General features: G+C 39.1%; 1 protein-coding gene across 3 annotated transcripts in view; it reads left to right on the top strand.

The window, feature by feature from the left end:
- Window positions 1-21503, top strand: part of cntfr (ciliary neurotrophic factor receptor) — a 213303-nt gene that overhangs the window by 108837 nt on the left and 82963 nt on the right. For all 3 annotated transcript variants that reach the window (XM_063888900.1, XM_063888901.1, XM_063888899.1), the window contains one exon: window positions 13129-13362. In XM_063888900.1, the coding sequence (XP_063744970.1) occupies window positions 13129-13362 (234 nt within the window). The remainder of the gene's footprint in view (window positions 1-13128; window positions 13363-21503) is intronic.

Below are 21503 nucleotides of genomic sequence, written 5' to 3'. Positions count from 1 at the left end.
CTGATCCAAGCATCGGCTGATTGATGGCTCCATGGCAGCTACTGCACACTGGGGTTCAGCAGCAGGAAATAAATAACTTATATGCTTTCCACATGCACATATGTGCCATTTTGTGATATACTTCCCAGTGTTTCACATAGTATTATTACTCATTTGAAATGATGTTTAAAATATATATATATGTATCACTACACCCTTTGCAAAGAAATGGACCTGCTGTACAAACTGAATATCAATATGTAGCAGTCATGGAGGATACATTTTCCATCATTCAACAAATACTCACTACTCACTTATTCATTAGCTATCTTACATAGTGATCAGTTAAGGTAAGGGACGTTTATTTATATAGTACATGTTCAGACACAGAGGCAGTTCAAAGTACTTTACATGTAAGAAGAAAAAAAGACAGTGAAAAAACAGATTCATAAAAACATGCATACAAGATATACAGGATAGTTTACAATCAACATTGCAAATACAGTAGGTGTTGCTAAAAGGGTATGCATACAACTTGTTAAATGATTTATGGGTAAGCAGCTGTAAAAAGAAAGGTTTTTAGCCTCAACTTAAAAGAACTCCGGGTGGGTGAAGACCTTCGGTTTTCTGGAAGTTTGTTCCATTTGTGCAGTGCATAAAAACTGAAAGCAGCTTCGGACCTGCTGTATATTGAGGTCCCAAACCATTCAATGTTAAGAACGTTTGATATATACTAATACCATTGTTTGACTGTCTGAAACAAATGAACAAGCCAGACATATGTCATTATGGTTAATTTTGAGTGTAAGACACCCATTCAACATCCCTAAATCCTTAATTTTGGCTGCTCTTTATGGGCTGGAACGTCTTCCGGAATTAATTAATAAGATGAAGTATAATAAGTTGGGGTTCATGCTAAGGAACATTTCTCATTCATGTTTCAAAGAACAAAATACTCCTTTTATGTAGATACGACTGATATTTCCTCCTTATAAAATAGCCAGAAAGTATTGTCCAAAGTAAGTTGAGTTACAAATAAATACAAATGACTTTCTCAAGTGTTTAAAATTCAACTTGGCAGACCAAATTACTTATGCAAAGCGTTCTTCTGGTATGGATTCCAGACCAGTGATGGCAGCAGATTTTAATCAGGAAGAAATAAAAACCTTTTCATCAGCTTCTTTCATAATTGGAGCTATCATAACTTTTTATTGCGGTCAAGACACATTTAGATCCTGTCAAGGTTTCATATTTCCTTGCCACTCCACCGCCTCGGTCAAGGTCAGCGTATATTTGCACAGTGTTCCCGTGATGAAGGCTGTAATTTCTGCCGATATTATCTTGGAACCCTGGAATATTGTCGTATATTACAGTCCATTAATTAAGGCGATCATTTCTCTCTCCGTCCCCATCTCTTTCCCCCCCCTTTATCTCCCATTTCACCCACTTATCATTTCAGACTTTCTTTCATCCCCTTGTTAACTTCCTCGGTGACCCCTCTCATATGCCCTTTACTCTATCCTCCTTTACTTTCCTCTCTCTTCACCCACTATCTCCTTGTTCTTTGTTCTTCTCTTCTCTATGTATTCCCTTCATTGGGTTTAATAGATGAGCAGCGTAGCATTAGCAATGACCTTCAGAGTGTTGCTCTCGCGGAAGGCTTAGAGCAATGTTAGCCCTGTTATTAAACAATAAGATTAGGACTGCGAGGGAGGTTTCTCCAGGCTTATGTGTGATTATCATTATTATACAGTCTCGCCAAAGGGGAGTCATATATTAGATAACGATTCATTATAAAAGCAGATAATAACAATCTCAAATCCCCTTTCGAAGGGCTGTGATTCTGCTACTGATATTGCACTTCATATCATTTTTATTTTCTTCTAAAAAATCTTCTTTTTGGCTTTGGAAATACACCAGCATAATTATGGTGTGGATTATCCATTCATATCTCAGCACTGTGGACGCCTTGGCTTGTATTTCTCTCCACTGATTACAGTCTGCTGCGAGCTGAGATAGCCAGTATGGCTTAAGACGGCTTCAATAACCTCATGGTGGGTCAACAAAATGTAAATTAGGAGTTGAGATTTGGCTCTTTGCTGACGTGACAGAACGTAATGGGGCTGTGATGTTCACTATGATGGATTACCACCATTAAACTGAAGAACTCTTTTAACACGGTGGAACTGAAACCAGCATCTGCCTGGGTGGGAATCTATTCAGTGTGGGAGTTTGGGAAAAGGTCATCAGTATTACGCAAATACTGTATTCAATATATATGTATTTGTATGTAGGACACACTGTGCTTGGTTTTAAATGATGAATAATATTTATATCAATTTTAGGGTGAAAATTATAATTAAAGATAATACATGCATTTTAATTTTCCCTGTACCGTCCAAATGTGTCACGGTTGGATGGAAATGTACATTATGGCTCAAACTTACAATCATTTACAATATCCAGAGATTGGGAAATTATCTTCATTATAAATCAATTGATCGTTTGCACATAAAAAAAACCTCAGAGAATAACTTTCTCAAATTCGTAGTAATTCTTCTTAGTCCAAGCCAAGATATTTAAGTGGTTTTGATATTTTAGGGGGAATCAGGAAATATCCATATCTGAGAGGCTAAGAAACTATACGAACAATTCACTTAAATATTTACTCAATTTACGAATCCACATGGTTAACTCTATTGTTCTCAGAATAACTGACTGAACAGTGATTTTCATAATTGCAGCAGCTCTAATGTGTTTTGTGGTTGCTCATCAGTGTTCTCCTACTACATGCAACATGTTTTGGATATGCAGTGGTCAAACAGTTGGTGAAAAACATTTTAACCAATCTGTTCCTTCAAAATAACTCAATGAATATCTATTTGTAGTTTAGGTTCCAACATGCAAATCCCTGTGCTAGACCCCTTTTTAGCTGAAGATACTTGAGCTGATAAGAAACGAAAGATAGGGAGTCCGCCCTAATTTTGTCCAGACAAACAAATGTAGCCGGATGCACACATCTCTCCCACCAGTCGCTGTTTTTTCTCTCTCTCTCTCTCTGCCGTGGAATCCTACAGATGTTTCTGATCAAAGCAGTGTTATCCAGCTGTCCCGCTCCTTATTCTCTCCATCTCCCTGTAGCCGAGTCTCAGGAATCCATCTCCCATTCCTCATTTCATGACCACTCTAATCCGGGGCTTGTAAAATATTAACTGGCCTACTCGCTCTCAACAATTATTCCTCCCTCCTGCGCTGTCCCCGTTTTCTCTCCTATAACTCCTTTCTCCTATATCCTCCCCTTATCTCTCTTGCTTCCACGCTCACAGAACATAGACATCTAAAAATGTGAAGTATCAATTAACCCAGTTGCCTACAAATCTCCTCCAGTGGCTTCTGCAAGCCAGAGGATGAGGGCGATGACACACAACACTGTCTACATGTGTGGCGGCGGGTCCAAAATAAGATGTCAGGAAACAGGAAGTGGATTTATTTGAGCGTCGGTTGCCCTGACTCATGCACAGAAAACACACATTCACACACACTTCCACAGCTGCAGCTGCCTCACATGAAAGGAGAGGCAGAGAAAGAGAGCGTGAATGTTAATCTCTCTATGGGAAAGAGACAGCAGAGGATGAAGTGATAACTTAATTCCAAGATGTTTGCAGAGGAAGTGTGTGCGTGTGTGGGTGGGGGCAGAAGTGTGTATTTTTGTGCATACTTCAATCCAAAGCGTGTTTGTTTTTTGGCGCCTGTGTGGCCCCTGCGTGTGAGTGTACACTACACGTGGACCGGGATCTACAGAGCATCTGTGTTGGTTAGTACGCGCGCGGCCTTGGAAGTGTCAAAAGCAGTGTATTGCAATGCTTATTATGTCATACAGGAGTTAATCTGATCTCTGTTGTAAATTGCCGGCGGGGGGCGGATTTAGCATTTATGCTCTGTCATACTGCATGGGAAATAATGTGAGGAGCCAGCCTAACCAGCTCTGTCGCATGCTGACAGAGGCAAGAAAAAGTGTGAGTGTAAAAAATGATCAGAAATACAGGGTGGGGAAGAAAATAAAGAATATCAACTTGTTGACCTCTACGTCTCAGTGCACAAAAATGCAAATTACATGAGCATCCATTACTACGGGCTGTAAGTCATAAGTATTCTGATACATTTTTGTACTAATAATGCCAATAGCAACTTCTGGGTTCAAAAAATACAATTTCCTTTGCAAAGACTTTTTTTTGTATTTCCGTAAGCCTTTTCTGAGTCGTCAATATTGCCCAGAAGTCTTTTTGAAGGCTGCGAATAACAGTCATTTTAATCTTGACTTTTTGTTTGGGATAAAAGTCAGAAAATATTGGAAAGGATCATCCCAGTTTCTCAGAGTCCAAGGCAATGTCATACAGTGTCTTATTTGTCAGTCCAAAGCCAAAAAAGACCATTCAGTTCAATTCACTACTATCAAAAAGAGGCTGATCTCCTTATTTGAAAGGATAAACACCAATATTTCTGCAGTCATTGCATGTTAAATGACCGTAGGGCCAAACACATGACTTTTGAATAATCATTCATAAAGTGAACAGTCAAAAAAGCGCTTTAAATTTGTTTGACACTATGTCTTGAAAAAAATCTCCTGTTTCTCAACCATTGAAGCCTTTATATTCGTATTATATACAGCTTCAGAGCTACTATTCACATTGAAGACAAACAACGTTTTTGAGCAGCATGTGAAGAATATTCGCAAGGAAATAATAAGAGTGGAAATACTATGTAATATATGTGTGGCTTGGGGGTGGCATAATGATTTGAAATGATTGTGGATTTATCTGGATAGCTGAGTGTCCGTGCTCAGAAGACAATGAAAAGACGAGTGAAGGCCGAAAGCTGACGGAGAGATGGAGAATAAGAGGCCCTGAGCAACAGCCCAATCATACACCAATAACCCATGTGTGATCCCATAAATCGTTAGTGCCCTCTACTTACTACCTACCCTGAATAATACATATAGCAGATGGATTGATTTGGTAATGCATGTTGTGCTTTCAAATTAAAAACAATAGGATAGGAGAAATATATCGGCCAATTGTTTGCCTGGTGGTTGGTGTTCTGAAGCTCAGACGACAGTTAACCATTTTTGGCGGGAAACAAAAGCTGTTATGTCTTCTTTGTCTAAAGCCACCAGACTCCATTGACAAAAACTGCTATTTTCACCTCACAAAACACAAGAGTTTTCTGGCTTACGACTACCTCTATTGGTTAGATGATTTGTTTGTTTTTTGGGACTTTGGTGTTCACAAAGACTTAGTTTGAACTCGCCAAAGTTTTACAACAACACAAACAAAAACACAGTAGACGAGCAACCCTGTTTCGCTAGTTAAAACAACCATTTTTGTCAACTATAGTGTGGGGGCTTTAAAAAATAGATTGAATTGCTTTTATTTCTCGACAAAAACGGTTTTCTGATGAGAAAGTATAGCAGTGAAAATATTCTTAATATGGCGCACACATAAACTGATATTGATTTGTTTTTTACTAGTTAAAATGGGTTTTGAAGCTACCCCTGTTCAGAGTAGTGCATTGTGAGCCTACTGTGCATGTTTTCCTATCTATTTCCCAAAGTGAGAGTGCATTAGAAGTTGTGGCCATACATCTAAAATAAAAACCGTCCATTCAAGTAGTCATGCATTAACAATACATATTATTTTAGGCCTTTATGATAAAAAATAATCCCTTAAATTCAGCTTTTCAATTAAAGTGAAACCGCAGTAGAAGAAAATAGGTTTCTCTTTGCAGAAAATGAGATCGATAATCACCGCTCTACCAATCAGTGTTTAACTGTGTGCATTGTATTTCTCTGCGTCAGTATAGATGGCCCGGGCAGAATCAGCATGTGCAGCCACCAGAGTGAAAAAATCTGATCTTCTCAACCTAAACTGATAATACTCCTGGGCTCTATCTCTGTGTGTTAGCCAATCCAATATTTTACTGTTGGACTTTCAAAAGGCACAGCTACCCTTAGGCATACAAATGTGATTCGCTGATAAATGTTAAAGTGAGTTACAGCCCGGCTGGAAAGCGGCACGGCCTGATATGCACATGCCAATGAATCCAATAGGAGGGCTACCCGCACACACACACACACACACACACACACACACACACGGATAACTACACTTTGTCAAGCACACATGCTATCACGCACAAACACAGGAACGCAGGGAATAGAACACTTTCGAGATGGTAAATCAGGATGCCAGCGTTGAACTTCAATTTCATTTCACGCGGTTCTTGTGGAGTTGGCTCGTAACTTACAGCTGGTTATTCACACAAGCACACACTTTAAACACACACACACACACACAGCCGAGTGAAGTCGCAGATGCGGAATGATAGAGCCACAATCCCCGACATGTGAGTCAGATATATTCTGTAAATTGAAACGCATACATACACACACACAGGCTCACACAGATGGTCCATAATCAAAATGCATCTATTTTCTAATGTAGTTGAGATGGTGTGTGTGTGTGTGTGCGTGTGCGTGTGTGTGTATGCTAGATATGTCTCTGAATATATCCGTTTGAGTTTAGTATTCACTGGTGTTGACAGTGCAGTAGTCCCCGTTAGGAAAACGTGATCGTGAATGTTAATGAAGAAGTTAAACCACCTTTTACTCTTACAGAGGGATATTTCTTGAATTACCTTGTGGAGCCTGAGATAGTGGTTGGAGATGGTTTTTTTCCCAATTGCCAGTACGGATATTTAGAGAGCAGGTTAGCCAGCGACAGATATATAATCCTCATGTATTGCTGTTTTCTCATTTGTGTGTATTTTTTTGTTTAGTGTTGTTGCATTTAATACAATGCAACCATTTAATAATTATTAAATAAACCAATTAAATCACAATTTAGTTTACAAAGTTACTGTATTGTCTTTGTTTACGGAGCATTTATTTAAATTAGATTAATATATCAACTAGAGAAATGTCCAAGTAATTTTGTAATAATTATATAAAAACTAGATTTGGATAATAACTGGATTATGTTTTAGCAGGTAGCAGCATATCCTTGTTTGTGAGAAAGAATGTAAAATAATAAACTTACATAAGACAATGTGAGTTTAGAGAACTCACCTTGTGATGGCTCAGTGAAATACTCTTTTACAAAGACATAATAATAGGCCTTGTGCGTGCAGGTATTAGCCAACGGCAATTATTTTACAATTCCATTTACCGCTTTACAACTCGTCTAACATTCAATTAACTATTTTCTGAAACCAGTGATGACATTTCATCATTCCAAACACCAAGTAGGCTATTTGCTTTCATTCCCAAATATATCAATATGAACTAAAACCCATATAATTTGCAGTGCCTTTTAAAACAATCCACATCTCCATTACAAGAACAGCTCTGAGTATTCCGTAGTGCTAATTCTGCGGTTAAAGCAACTTGTTGTCTTATTCTCATTTGACATTTTGAGAAGGACATTAAGTCACTACAACAATGTACTTGCAGTCCAGTAAGCCTTCACATAATCCCCTTCTCTGAATCAATGTCCTCCCATCTTGAGTAGAGGTTTAATGCTTCTGCAATAGAAAGGTAAAACGGTGTCATGCCCGATGGCTCTTGATGTTTGAACAAGTAATCACATCAGTGTTTAATCAAATCAAACAGTGGGGCCACTTTTTCTGACAAATATCCTCTCTGACACTCGGCCAACCATCATTTGCCCTTACATGACCTTTCTGGTTGAATTACGGTTAATTAAGATACATCCTTCCGTCACGTAAAGCAAACACTACATTGGCTCTTTTCTGTACCTCACCGAATATCTCTTTGTGCTTTTACAAAGAGGGCAAACTCACTCTCTGGCAATTTGGCGTGCCTACCAACCCATAGATGGAAGGAAATAAGATAGCGCAAGCCCTTTTTTCTTGTTTACCTCGGTCAGATAACATGGGATTCAATAGGCTATTCAGATTTGGCTCCCTTTCTTGTCGCATGCTGGATCATTACAATCTACCACCCCCTATTTGAATATCTCCACCCAGGTTTTAAAAACTACGCCTTGCAGTTTTTCTTGCAAGCCAATCAGAGCTGGGTTTTTTTTAGGGTTGCCGGCCTTAAAGAGACAGGCACTAAAACGAAGCGTTTGACACCGAGTGTGAATACAGCTATATTCAGATGGACATTATGGGAAAAATAATGTGATTTTTAAACTAAAAAAGCATGTAAACAAGTTACAGTGGAAAGCCAAACGACATGTACAGTATGAGCCTGGAAAATGTGCATTTGTCATCTTTAATTTCCACTTTTAAACTACCATTGTGACCTTTTCCTTTCCTTGTTAGTCTTATTCTCTTTCTTTACAACCAACTGCCAATATTGTTTTCCACTTCTCAATCAGAAATGTTCTTTTGTTGACCTCCACTGTTAGGTTGAACACACATGGACTAAGAATCTGACCCAACAAAAAGTTGTTGTACGGCATTATGTTTAATAAGGACTATTGTGAGTGTGTGCACATATTTGTGTTTCTCATTGTGTGTATACGGTTAATACAACATTGTGCATATTCCCATGAGTGTTTATGTTCACTTCTGACTTGTGGACTTTGTATGTATCTACATTATGTATGAGCAGAGTCTTATGTGTGTTCATCCTTCATGTCAGTTTAGTAAATAGCCCACGGAGCCATACATGCAGTTCACTGCCCGCGGGTTTGTGTGAATATGTGAACTGTGCTTGTAAGGTCCTGCAGGTCTTAACAGCAGTGACCTCACAACATGACCTCCTTATGCTAATGTTCTGCTCTGGGAAAACACCACAGGGCTGCATAAGAACTACAACGCACTCGGTGCCTTGCAGAATCCTACTATGAATAAAACGTTGCACCTCCATGTGATGGCGAGAAAATAGTTGCATCTCACTGGTAACCCCTCGAGCCCCATTGTGCCCTACTATTTTTCAAAGTCGTAAAACAACTGCATACAACTCAAACATATTCTAAACGAAAACCTTTACTACATTTTCTTTTATAAATTCTAAGTTTCAGATATGACAGATTTGACATTTTATCTAAACCTAAAAACAGACAAATTTAAATTCATTTGGTTTCGTATGAACTTTATATGCAGGATGGATCCACAGCTGGTTCTGTCAGCATGCTTTTTCTATATCAGGTATGTTATAATTACGCAATGTTAGTGTAGCCGAAAGTTTGGAAGTAATCTTGCTTTTTATAACACAAACCTGCCGTGATACGATCAGACACATTTATGAAACAACCATTAATATAAATTCAACCTTTCAAATACAAAACAATGTTATTTTTGATCAAAACTTGCTCTAAAAATGCCGCCGTATAGCTCAGTTGGTTCGACTCTCAAACCTGCAAAAAACATCAGGTTGTGTCATCCCTTTATTTCACCCTTTCGACACTGTGTCTCTTGTAAAGGCACACTCCAGCCCCAAAAAATATCTTAGAAAAAGGGTTTGGGGTTAGAAAAATCTGCTTCAGAAACCTTTGAGCCTTCTGACATATCTACTTAATGAAAATAATTGTTCAGTTCTTACTAGAATACAAAATGAATGTCATGTTATATAATTAAGCTGTCTTTTGAACCAGTTCAATACTCTGAAAGTCACATTAGAAAACGTTCAGTTGCAGTGATATGTATGTACCTCAATTCTGTTTTCAGTCATTGTTTGTTTTCTCTTATGAAGCGGTATTTTATCACTGGTGTAACTCACTTGATTGAGCCTCCACAAAGTGCACAAACCTTTGTGAATATAACTCCTCCAGGAGAATTATAATCAGTTAAATCACAAAGGCCTGTCAGTCGGCATCAGCATTAATAAGGAGAATAATGAGTACAAATAGTGAACTGTTAGCGTTGTGAAGGACATAGATGATTTTCATTCTCGTTGTCCAGTGAATAACAGTGTTCCAGCGCTGCTTAAAATGCCCTGTCTATTACCAAGAGATCGATAGCACTTGAGCTGAATGTCATTATGGTTATTAGGCCTGCTAGTCTGTATGCTGATGAGGCATGAGGACATTATGCAGGCTGCTGCGAGAGCCTGTGCATACGTGTGTGAGTACATGAGTGTCCTCATAACTGTAGCTGCTTGTGATTCCATTGCATTGCATGTGTGTACAGAATACTCAAGAGCAGCGATTGACTGCCGATGAATGCTTAAAGCTTCGGAAGTGAGAGTACTATAGGTGAGGGAGAGTTGAGAGGGAAATGGACAACAAGAACAAGGGAAAAGCAGACAGTGGAAATAGTTTACTGAAGGATAAACAAAGGCAAAGATGGAAGGAAACAGGAAGTGATTGCACATCATAGAGGGTAGCTCCTGGATGTAAAGCTAATGTTTATTATGTATGTTGCTGAATGCCATAGACGTGGCAGAAGTAAAAAACAATAGCTAGTATTTACAATAATACATAAAACAAGACAAATACAATGTGTTTGTTGTATTATGAATAAGCTATGGGTGCACAAAGCATAAAGAAATAGCTGTTTGTAAAGTTTGTTTGTCAGTTTTACGCGTGGTTGGGTCCATATTTGTGAATTCAAGTACTTTGATGGCAGCGTCTTGCAGCAATACTATTGCCATGCTAAACTGCAGTACGTTATGATGTAATTATTTATAATAGACACTATGAAACAAGCACAAAGGGAGAGCTCATACAGTTAGAGGAAGGTTATCTCTGATCCGACTGGGGATATAAAAGAAGAAGTTCAAGGTAGAGGACAGAAACGAAACACAGCGAGAGGGAGAAGGAGCAAAGGCTACAGAGAAGAATGGATATCGGAAAGGACTGAGATTTACAGAGAGAGTGATGCAATCTGAGCAGATGAGGAGGATAGGATGTGGCAGCAGAAGAGAGAAGGTACAACAGTCAAGGACTTCCACTGGTAAAAGCTGCAAAAAGGTCATTTCAGCAAAATATTCTTTGGGCATGCTCCTTCCGACAGTAAATACTCCTTTCTGATGACAGCAGCTGGAAAATTTCATGATTTCCCTTTCCTAAGACAACCTAATGCCACTATAGACCGTGAGAGGAATATTAAGCCAGGGACCTTTTCAGATTGAATAAATGTGTTTTTAATAATACAGTCTCTCCCTTTGATAATTTAGTAGATTTTATAACTACAGTATACCCCATAGAATAATGATGCTCTCAGAAACTCCAGTATAATGCGGAAAACTTTCTCTTCTTAGTTGTAACAAAAAAGAAAGTGCACCAGCAGCAAAGCTAACATCAAAGTCCCAAACTTTTTTTCTTTTAACTGAGATGCAAATAAGTTTTTATGTAAATAAAGTCACACATCCAATTCAAAGTGACTCAACAGAGGGGGAGATCAAAGGAAATTGGCATTTCTTGCCACCACCATGCTTATGCACGCACATTATTTGGACTCGGTGAAATGGGGTGAGCAGGCATGCAGAAAAAACTGGGATGGACAGACAAAAGAAGAGATAAAAAAAATATACCCCATGGATAAAAGACGGTGAGCGAAGGGTGAAAGTGCTGGGGAAGTTGTGGGGGAGGATGAGCGACAGATAGAGAGGAAGATAGAGCGAACAAACAGTGTCAGGTTAATGTTAATGGGGACGGGGATCTTGTGCTATTAATAATAAATGGCTCCGTTTTGGGACATGAAATATACATGAAACACTACGTTTGACATCTGTATCAGCTGTGGTACATCCAGAGAAGGAAGCTAGCTCCGGCGGAAAACAGAAAAACCAGAGGCATTGTAGTGGGAGTGAAAAGATGGAGGGGAAACACGAAAAAAGACAGGGAGTGAGACGTCACAGTAACACAGGGATCTCGACAGCGTCTGATTCAGGGGCACTTTTTTTTTTCTTTGTAGACGAGAGCTTTTCCAAAGATGGGGATCAATATTTCATTGTTGTCTCTTGTTGTGCTGCTGATCCTCAGTGTTTAAGTGTTAATCTGAGGCCTACACTTGGTGTGTCCCCGTGGGACTTGTAAACAGAGCGGGGCTACTAACCCCAGTGTCTTGTCTAAAACACCAATCAGGCTCGCATATATCCCTTAACCCCCCAAGGGTCACGGTCCACACAACTTTAGTGACCCCCGGGACTAAAGCAGTGTTGGCAGCCAGGTCGCTCATTTGAGGATAAAAGCAACACGGGTAACACAAGTCAGAGAAGGGAGTGACTAAAATGGAAACTCTCCAGTTTTGAAAGAAAAATAGCATTGTTCTGCATGCCTCTCCTCTTTGTCTCTGGTGAAACTAAATCTTGCTCACTGCATGGAGGAAAACCTTTTCTTTTCCCATTCTGTGCTCAGTGTTAAATTGTGATTTTTGAACTCAGAGGTGTTTACGAAAGCCAAATTCATGCACAGTTTGTTGCTTTAGCTACCTAAAGCAATGCTATGTAGTTCATCTACATCCTTTGCAATCAGCTTTGGTGTATTCCAAGTAATTGTGATCCATTATTTTATTCATTTATAAATAACATTTTATTTTATCTTGCGTTATATAAATGTTTTTGTTTAAATGTCCCACATTGTTTGTACCTAAGTAACACCACTTTCATCGTTATGATTTACTGTCACGTAACTGTGAAACAAAACAAACGTCCAATTGAGACTTTTTTGAAACCCAAAATGTTTACCTCTTTCACAGTTAACTTGGCCATCTCCCTAGTCATTTTAACCAAACCCAAACATCAACCTAACCAAGGTGTTTCCTTTCGAGATAGAAGTATTCTTTTTTAAAGAGTGTATGCATGTACAGTAGAAACCACCATTTGACCCGTGTCTGAACATAAGTGGTACAATGCCCCCAAAAAAATGAGTAATAACTTTTGAAAAGATATTAAACTAACTGTTGTTTGAGGTTATTGTATTTTATGAGTTGTACAACAAATGGTTAATATGTTTCTATTGGTCATTCACTGCAACTACAGATATGTGGTTAAGGTTAGAGTAATGAATAACCCAAACACATTTAGTTAAAATATAACTTTCTTACACTATTCTCCTTTTATGCTAGAGGGACTAGTATAACTGTCACCTAGGGACGTCCCCAGACAGAATATCTAGCTTGTTGTACATGCCGATATAATTATATTATTTAACCTAAATCTCTGCCTCTGTGTATCTCCAGTTGCGAGGAACCAGTATGAGCGAATGGGCAGTGATGTCACCATGCAATGCGGCTCCCTGGACAACGACGCGTCGGTGTCATGGAAGGTGAACGGGACGGACGTGAAGGCCCAGCACCACCTAGAGGGTCCCCGACTGATGCTGACCGAGGTGGACCTGGGACACAACGGCCTCTACAGCTGCTTCCAGAACCCGCACGGAGAGAGGCGTGACACCATCTACCTTCACATCGGCAGTAAGTAGCCAGACAATGGCCCGCCGAACGTTATTACAAATAAGATGTGATGAATCTTTAATCTTCCCTGAGGAGCAACTGGGTTATTGCAGCAGTTAGAAGAGTGAGCAGGAAAGAAATGAGAAAGAAAAACATGTGGTGCAACTGAGCGTGATGCGGTAGCTTCAAAAGAAATATGTGAATTTATAAAGAAAAATAAAAGCAATACACAGAAATAAACTGGACTAGCAACTATATCTGTTGTGGTTATGCACTTAATGTCCATGCTTATGTTATGGCTCTGTTTTGGCTTTGTTGCTGGTGGTTCTCTTCCACTTACTTTCTAACTTCTGGCAGTGCGTCAGGCAGCTGCTCACTGACTCCGGAGTGGTCCTACATTGCCACTGTGTCAATCATACATGTCTAACTGGCTTGATCTGCTTGTAGTTGTTGAGCTTCCTGGTTTTAGAGACAGGGGGCTTGTGATTGGCTGCAATGTGAAACGATGAGGACCACATTTGTGTCATTAAGAGTGACCAGAAATAAATAAAGTGACATTTGGAAATAAAAACTGACCTTTAAAGTGACATTATGAAATAAAAAGGGACATTAAATGTTAGATTACGAGATAAAAAGTCACATTATTCATCATTGAATAAAAGGTAATATGCAAAGAGAGATTTTGAAAAAGTGACATGAAAGATTGATTACAAAATAAAAAGTGACATTATTAAAAGTGAAGTTATTAAATACAAAGGTGACATTAAAAATGAGATTAGAAAAATATTAGCTGGCAGGAAATACAGTATAAGTGTTATAAGGCCTTTGAAAGAGGGGGATTTCATATGATCAAATAAAATACGGTTATAAATTCCCATAAAAGTTGCTGTTTAAAAAATACATTGCAATAAGTAGGATTACATACATTTCAAGATCAAGCTTTGAGTTTCAATTATTTATATTCATATTTTTGTATTCATTATCCCGTCATATATTTTTAACAATGTATTCATATATGTTTTATTTCATATTTATTCATGTAATGTTGAATTATGGAACCTGATACACATCCATATACTTGTGCATAATGCTGTCGCTCGCACTGAAAAACCCCTTCAGCCAAATTACAATTTCTAAGTCAGTAATAATATTTGAAGGGCTGAATGTACAACTTGAATTCAGAATCAGGATTCCTTTATTCATCCCACAAAGGGGACATTTGCGTTGTTACAGCAAAGTATACATAGAGACGAAGAACAATACAACGCTATTATATAAAAAGGCATTCAGATAGTATTTAAAATAACACATTTGTTCTATCTAAAGAAGTCCACCTTCATGTAGGGAATTGTGATGGTAGCAGTCCTTACAGTGCGAGCCGCCGACAAGCTCTAATGATTAGTTATTAAAATGGCATTTTGCAGTTATGGCACTGCATTTTAATATTCAGACAAAAAGATAAATGAGAATCAATTTAACGGCATGTCACAGCGGGCAGTGTCCTTTGAGATCCATTATTCTGATATGATGGTTTAATACACTGGGCATGTGCATAATAATGGTTTGGAGATATGATAGGGATTCTTACATGACAGTCAACCCTGAGCATAATTGTAATAGAATGACCAATGTTAAACATGGTATTGAGCAGGAAATTATGCATGGATTTACTTTTTAAATTACAAATCAACACACAGAAAAACCATTGTGAGCTCATTTTCTAGTCATTGTTAGGAAGTGTTACGCTCCGATGTTATGCATTTTACTTAACTAGTCGAGTCAAAGTGCCTTGAAACAAAATGCGTTGAAACAAAAAGTACATACATTTAAATTTGAATGATCAAGGGTTTTCAAATTTTCAAAAGCACCATAAAATGACAGCAGTGACAGGAAGTAGCTGCACATTTGCACATGAGCAGAACCAATCGGGTTTCCAGTACGGATTGGGAAGCAACATCAGGTTTGAAACACATACATATTGTAGTAGAAAAACCTGGATGTACTTCTATTTCCTCACATACTTTCTATGTCCCTCTGTTTGTGTATGTTGCTAATATAAGCAACAGATAATATTTTCAATTTCATTTCCACGGCAATCATGCTGCAGCTGCGAGCAAGTGCAATTAGATCTTTGGCAACGGTCATGGCAGGCTACTTCAAAACGGCGCCAGAAGTGACACTTTTTGATACACTGCAGGAGAAAAGAAATCATCCCTCCACATGGCATTGAAAAAAAACAGAGCCCATACCAAATTCCTTATTTTTGACACTGTATTAAATCTACCTCCGGTGTGTGTCAGGGAGCGGTAGATTGGTTGATCTGAGCTGAGTCTAAATGATACCACAGTAAATGGAAAGGAAACTCAAAAAAACAAAGCCGCGGAAGGACAAAGCGACTGATTTCCACTCGTCAACGGAAGCCATAGAGAGCAAAGCACACCCCCCATCAAGGTTTCATTCCAGGCCAAAGTTAAACATTCCCATGCAAATGTTTGATGAATGAGACTGCATGGTAGTGTGACAGTTTGCTTAATCATAAATCGCCAATGATGAATTACTGAATGCTGAAATAATACTGAATTAATGAGAGTTTTATGTTATGCTAGATTATGTCAGCAGGGTGAATGATGCAATGCATAAACAGAGCAGAACGCATGTGTGTGAGAGAGATGGAGGGGTGCATATTCTTTGTGTTTGTGTGTGTGAGCTAGTGCATATTTTCACATATGGTAATTTCCTTGAAAAACGTTACCTATAATATGGCATTCCCGTGCAACTGCAGGGGCGTTGTTACCTGGTTGTGCCATCATACAAAAAATGCAGATTTTCGCCGTAGAAATGTTAAAGTGATGCTAGAAAACAATATTTGTGTAGGTCAAAAAGAGTTTAGCCAACTGATTCTTCAATATCTTTTATAAAAACATATTTTTGTGTTTTTCTCGAAGTTTATTGCACAATGCAGTTTCCTTGTAGAATAATGTAATCTATAGTTTTAGGACACCATGCTGTTCAAACAGTGTGTCTGAATGTGAATGTGTGTGTGTTGGAGACAAACAGATAGACGCTGTAAGCATTCTTTAGGGGTCAATCAGAAGTTGGTCAGAACGACACCTTAGCGTCCCGGCCTCGCAGCGCGTGTAATTGTCTTGACATCAGTTGGCACTTTCATGGCCAAAGCACACACTGGGGCAACATCAACTTTTATTCTGCATTTAAACTACAGATTTATCCCTCTTTGTCTCTCCGTATCACAATCTCCCCTTTTCTTTTTATCTGTCATCACCTCCCCACTGTATCGGGCTATTTCCGTCTCTTTTGTGTCTTTTGTCTTTCCCTCTCTCTGTCTTCCTCTCTATTTTTATCTGCTTCTTCATTATGTTAACTGTCACCCACAAAACGTTAAAGTGTATCGCACATACAACGATAACGACATCATGACAGGGTACACTTGTTGTGATTAGCATCATGATGATAGTTTGATTTTATGCGGTGTTTATTGCGTTCACCCGGGGCTTGTTATGTTTTACACGGATAGAAGTGTTATCAGGAGAACAGCAACGAGCCATCTGTCTCCGCCTTATTTCATTTTTCTCCTTCACCCCTTTGTCTCTTTGTACCTCAAACTTTGTTATAATTTCATCCATGTAACCCTGTCTCTTTGTGGCCTCTATATATAGCCTTTATTATTTCCCTTTCGGTTCTTTTCATATATCCATTTATTCTTTATTTCTTGCCCGTGCCTGTCTCTCCGTATCATCTTTCCGTCTCACTCTTTCCGCCTCTTTTGTTTGGGCTTGTAGTTTATGGCGGCATATGTTAGCTGTGTGTTTACACTGGTTTGCATTAAGAACAGAGGACGTCATACTATGACCCCGAACCCGTTTGTGTGCTTGCGCCACCTTCGCATCAGCCTAATAGGGCTTTTTTGTGATCTTTTTCCAAGAGTGTGTCATCACAATGTCAGCACGAGAAGCCTGTACATTAACTTGTATTCTGATTCTGTCTGTTTCTCTTCCTTTTCGCATTATTTTAACATCTATGCAGGGTGTTTATATTCTGTATGTCACTTTGGATACATCCAAAGTTACAGTTCCTTAAAGAAAGTCCAGAAATTCACATGAATCTCAGATTGTGTGCTTGCATATGCTGATGGATAGGAAAAACGACTTGCACGCCGATGCGCACACATGGCAGGATGTTGATGCCCTATGGTGTTTAAAAGAAGGTCAATACCCATCTGTAAGCAAGCACTCAGGGACACGCATAATAAACACAGACACCACACCAGCACACCCTTGTATCACAGAACTGGATTACATCTTTAGACACTATCTGCTAAAAGAGAAGTGATGTACAACAATAGACAGAGAGAGATAAATACAGGAGATATGAAATAGCGTTGACAGTAAGAGTTCATTATAATTTAATAAGCAGGAGGTCATAAACCGGGGAATGGTCTTTGGTGAAATACAGCATCCTTTTCCTTTCCTGTCACAACAGGGAATTTATGGCAGTCTTGCCCTTTTTCTGGCTTTGTCCAGTCTGTGTATTTCTATCTTCAATGGCCGTCAGCTAAACAATTTATAGCGTCGCAACATGGGCCAGTTATTCAGCCTCACAGCTAACACAACATGAACTGCAGTCGGTCATATATCCAGCCAGTCACTCTGTTGACCTGTCACACAGTCAGTGTGCAAGACACATAGCCTGCCAGTGAACAGTTAGCAGACCTGAAGCAATAGTACTGACCAATAGCAGATAGTTGAATCACGGAGTTAGGACATATTGACCACGTTTTAGCTTCAATTGTTAAAGACAAGGTTATTTTTCTGACATATCTCTAAAATGAAAAACACTCTCTGCACAAAGAGTCAAAATAAAAAAAAGCAAAACTATAACACTTGCAGAACCGGTGCAATACAATCCAAGTCACAATTATCCGGTCCAATGCTCAATGTTTCCCAAACACATGCATTTTTGCCAAACACTTCCCCATAAACAGTCTGTGTGAGTCAGGACAATCCAAATGTTTTTGATAAAGTTTGGCTGTTGTTTAGCTCGGCCCCAAATTTGGATTTGTTTATGGATTCCTTGTTCATCTTGGAAGAATATGAGTAATTGATAGTCACAGTGTATATTTTGCGGGTCGTTTTTAACAACTCGCACTTTCTGTGAAGTCATTTCTTAATAACTGTGATGTTAGATGGAACAAAGGTTGCATCATATGGTTTCTGTATTGCACGTTAGAATACATTGTTTTCTCTATTTATATACACTTCCCATCTTTAGAGCCCATTAGCCAGTCAGTCATTCTGCAAGCTGACAAGAACAACACTCAGTTTTTCCCCCAAAGCCTTGACCGATTATTCATCGGACAAACGGGGCGCTCTACACAGATCACTCCCATCACTGTAATGGCCAGATTTTCAACCTCTATAATGAGGAAAACATTTATACTGTAAGCAAGAGAGGCGTCTGTTTAGTAATGAATTTATACCATAAGTCATCTCATAAGAAAGGGCTTCTTCCTCTAGGTTTGGCATTGATTCATCCTTGTAAACAAATCCAGCCTGAGCCGCTCTCAAATCACAGCGGTGCCATTATGTAAACTGTGCTGCGGCGAAGGCTCTTTTCCTTAACTCTGCAAAGGATAACAGAAGTCTTAACCGTCAGTGCTGTGGCTAAGAGTTGGACATTGAGGACTAGTCCATTTGGCTTTTGTTAAGGTGTGTTTGCATGTGGTTAGCACAGAAAACCCTCAGTAAATAAACCTCACTGAGAAGGTCAAACATCCAACAGGATCTCATTTTCTTTCTTGTTAGGACTTCTTCAATATTGCTCTCGATCTTGACAAAGAAGCAAGGCAAACTATCTGACCCAAACTGCGATAGAATACTGTAATCAATACCAACATTATAGGTGTACAGCATGAGTGGACATACATTTGTCTACCTTCAGAAAATGTGCCATACTCTGGGGTATTAGGGAATGATGGCAGCGTTTCCAAATCCCATATAAAGACAGCTTTCTTTAAACAAAGTTAGCTAAGATGTTTTGTCCTCTTTGAGGAGAGAGTCAGTAATTTGAATCTGAATTCTGGCAGTTTTAGACGAGTGTTTTAGTTGTGTTTAGACAACATGCGTGATCCTTGTCTTTTGTTATTTGTCTCAAAAACAAAACGTATTGAAAGAAATAAACAACTTCCTTGTAAGTATGCCCAACTTAACCTCAAAACAAACATGTTTACAGCCTTGTAGTAAAAAAAAATGCTTTTGATTTCTGTATCTAATTTCTATATAAAACCACATTGAGCTTCAGGTTTGCTTTTCAGAAACCTTTGGATAACATCACAGCGACAATCTCTATGTTGTATAGTCTATTATGGGTTGCAAAATCAGGGATTGCATTGGCATTTATATTAAAAAAAGATATGCATCAACTAAAAGATGCCATCACATAGACTAGGACAGCTTCTATTTGAGGACAGGGACTTGGTCCCTCTCTGGAGTTTTCCCTAATAGCCCTAACCCTTACCTTGATAAAATGAAAGTATAATTAAAGCGGGCACACTATTAAAGCCATCAGTTAGATAGCCAATTTCTGCTCAGTGGGTGAAATTAAATGTTTACCCCAAATAGAACCTATTAAAGACCAACAGCACACAACCCCCCCCCCCCCCCCCACACACACACACACACACACACACACACTGATTGACCGCCTTCAGCCTCACTGAGGATGAGTTGAAGGAGGAGTGAGTTCTCTTGTTAGATTGATGCGCATCTCTTAGCCTCAGGCAACTTACTTCCACTCTAACACACACAGACACACACTCACCAATTGGTATCTATTTCCTTTCCGTGGGCAGCTTGTTTGAGTGTGTATCCCCACACACACACTCACTCAGGGGACCCGTGCTACATCGCTGGATAATGGAATTGTCTTGTCTCCTTGCAGACAGAACGCTATGAAGGAGGTTTGAACGCGTAGAGCCCCATCTCCTCTGGGACTTCCTGTTCAAACCAGGAAGTATATGGCCCACACATTTAAGGGCTCCGCTAGAACTACTCAGCTTTCATTTTAATTACTCCCGTTGCTTGTCCCAGTACTCGGTCTATCATAATAAATAGGAAATACGTGCGTTGAGGATTTACACGGCCTTACATTTTAATTCAACAGCATGTCAACCTGAGCTTTTCCCACTGGTCTCGTGGCTGTCAGATAGAGAAGCCGCCTGCTGTGCTGTGAACATTGAGAAATTAAAACTGTAATGCATGCTCGGAAGGTAAGACCCAGGGGATCGACAAATACTAACAGGGAACGCTTTTAATTTGGAATTGAATCTTGATGACAACCCAGAAATAATGTCTCGATATTTTCTGTACTGCCACCTTCAGATTTTTTTTGACTTCAATCCAGAAGAAGACAAGGCGTGCCAAAACATCTATCTGGACAATGAATCATTTTAAAGATTTTTTTCCTTGAGAAACACTTGTACTTTTTCTACTGCTTCAGAGGAACTGCACTGTTGGTGACCTCTGACTCCTCAAGAGAATAATACTTTCCTTTAGAAATCAATAAACAGAAACATCACTTTGTCTACAGGACTGCATGAGAACTTTAAAGCTAAGTGTAAATTGAACCACCATACATTTGCCAATTTATTTCTCTGCCATGTATCTTCTGTATCGCAGTTGTCGTACTAAATATATGAATATTCATCCTTAGTCATTGTCACTGCATTTCTCTCCCTCTTTCCCCCTCTTTGTTTCCGCTCCATATTGTCCAATTTCTCCCCTCTTTTTTGCTCTATTTGCCAGACAACAGCAACTCACATCACTTTATTGTACCAGACAACCATAACAAATGGGAAAATGGGTCCTGCTTTAAGAAGTCAGTGGGAATCCATGAGGGAAACTCCTGACACAATAAAAAAAACAGTCATTCTGTGCATGCTTCAGCCTCTTTGTATCCGTTGGATATCGGGAGTAATCTGACAGGACAGATTGTTTTCCCTTTCTGTTTCAAAAAGGGAGATGGTGTGGCGAAAGCAAGGCTTCCAAAAAAAATGTCTATGGATTCAAAGTAGAGTGTCGCATTAAGGTACAGCCAAAGATTTGAAGCTCAGTCAGGTTAGTCTTTTCTAAAGATTTGAGTCCAGT

This window comes from Eleginops maclovinus, chromosome 8 (genome assembly GCF_036324505.1).
Source record: "Eleginops maclovinus isolate JMC-PN-2008 ecotype Puerto Natales chromosome 8, JC_Emac_rtc_rv5, whole genome shotgun sequence".
Classification (NCBI taxonomy): Eukaryota; Metazoa; Chordata; class Actinopteri; order Perciformes; family Eleginopidae; genus Eleginops; species Eleginops maclovinus.
The sequence above is the reverse complement of the archived record's forward strand: the minus strand, read 5'-3'. Positions and strand labels throughout refer to the sequence as shown.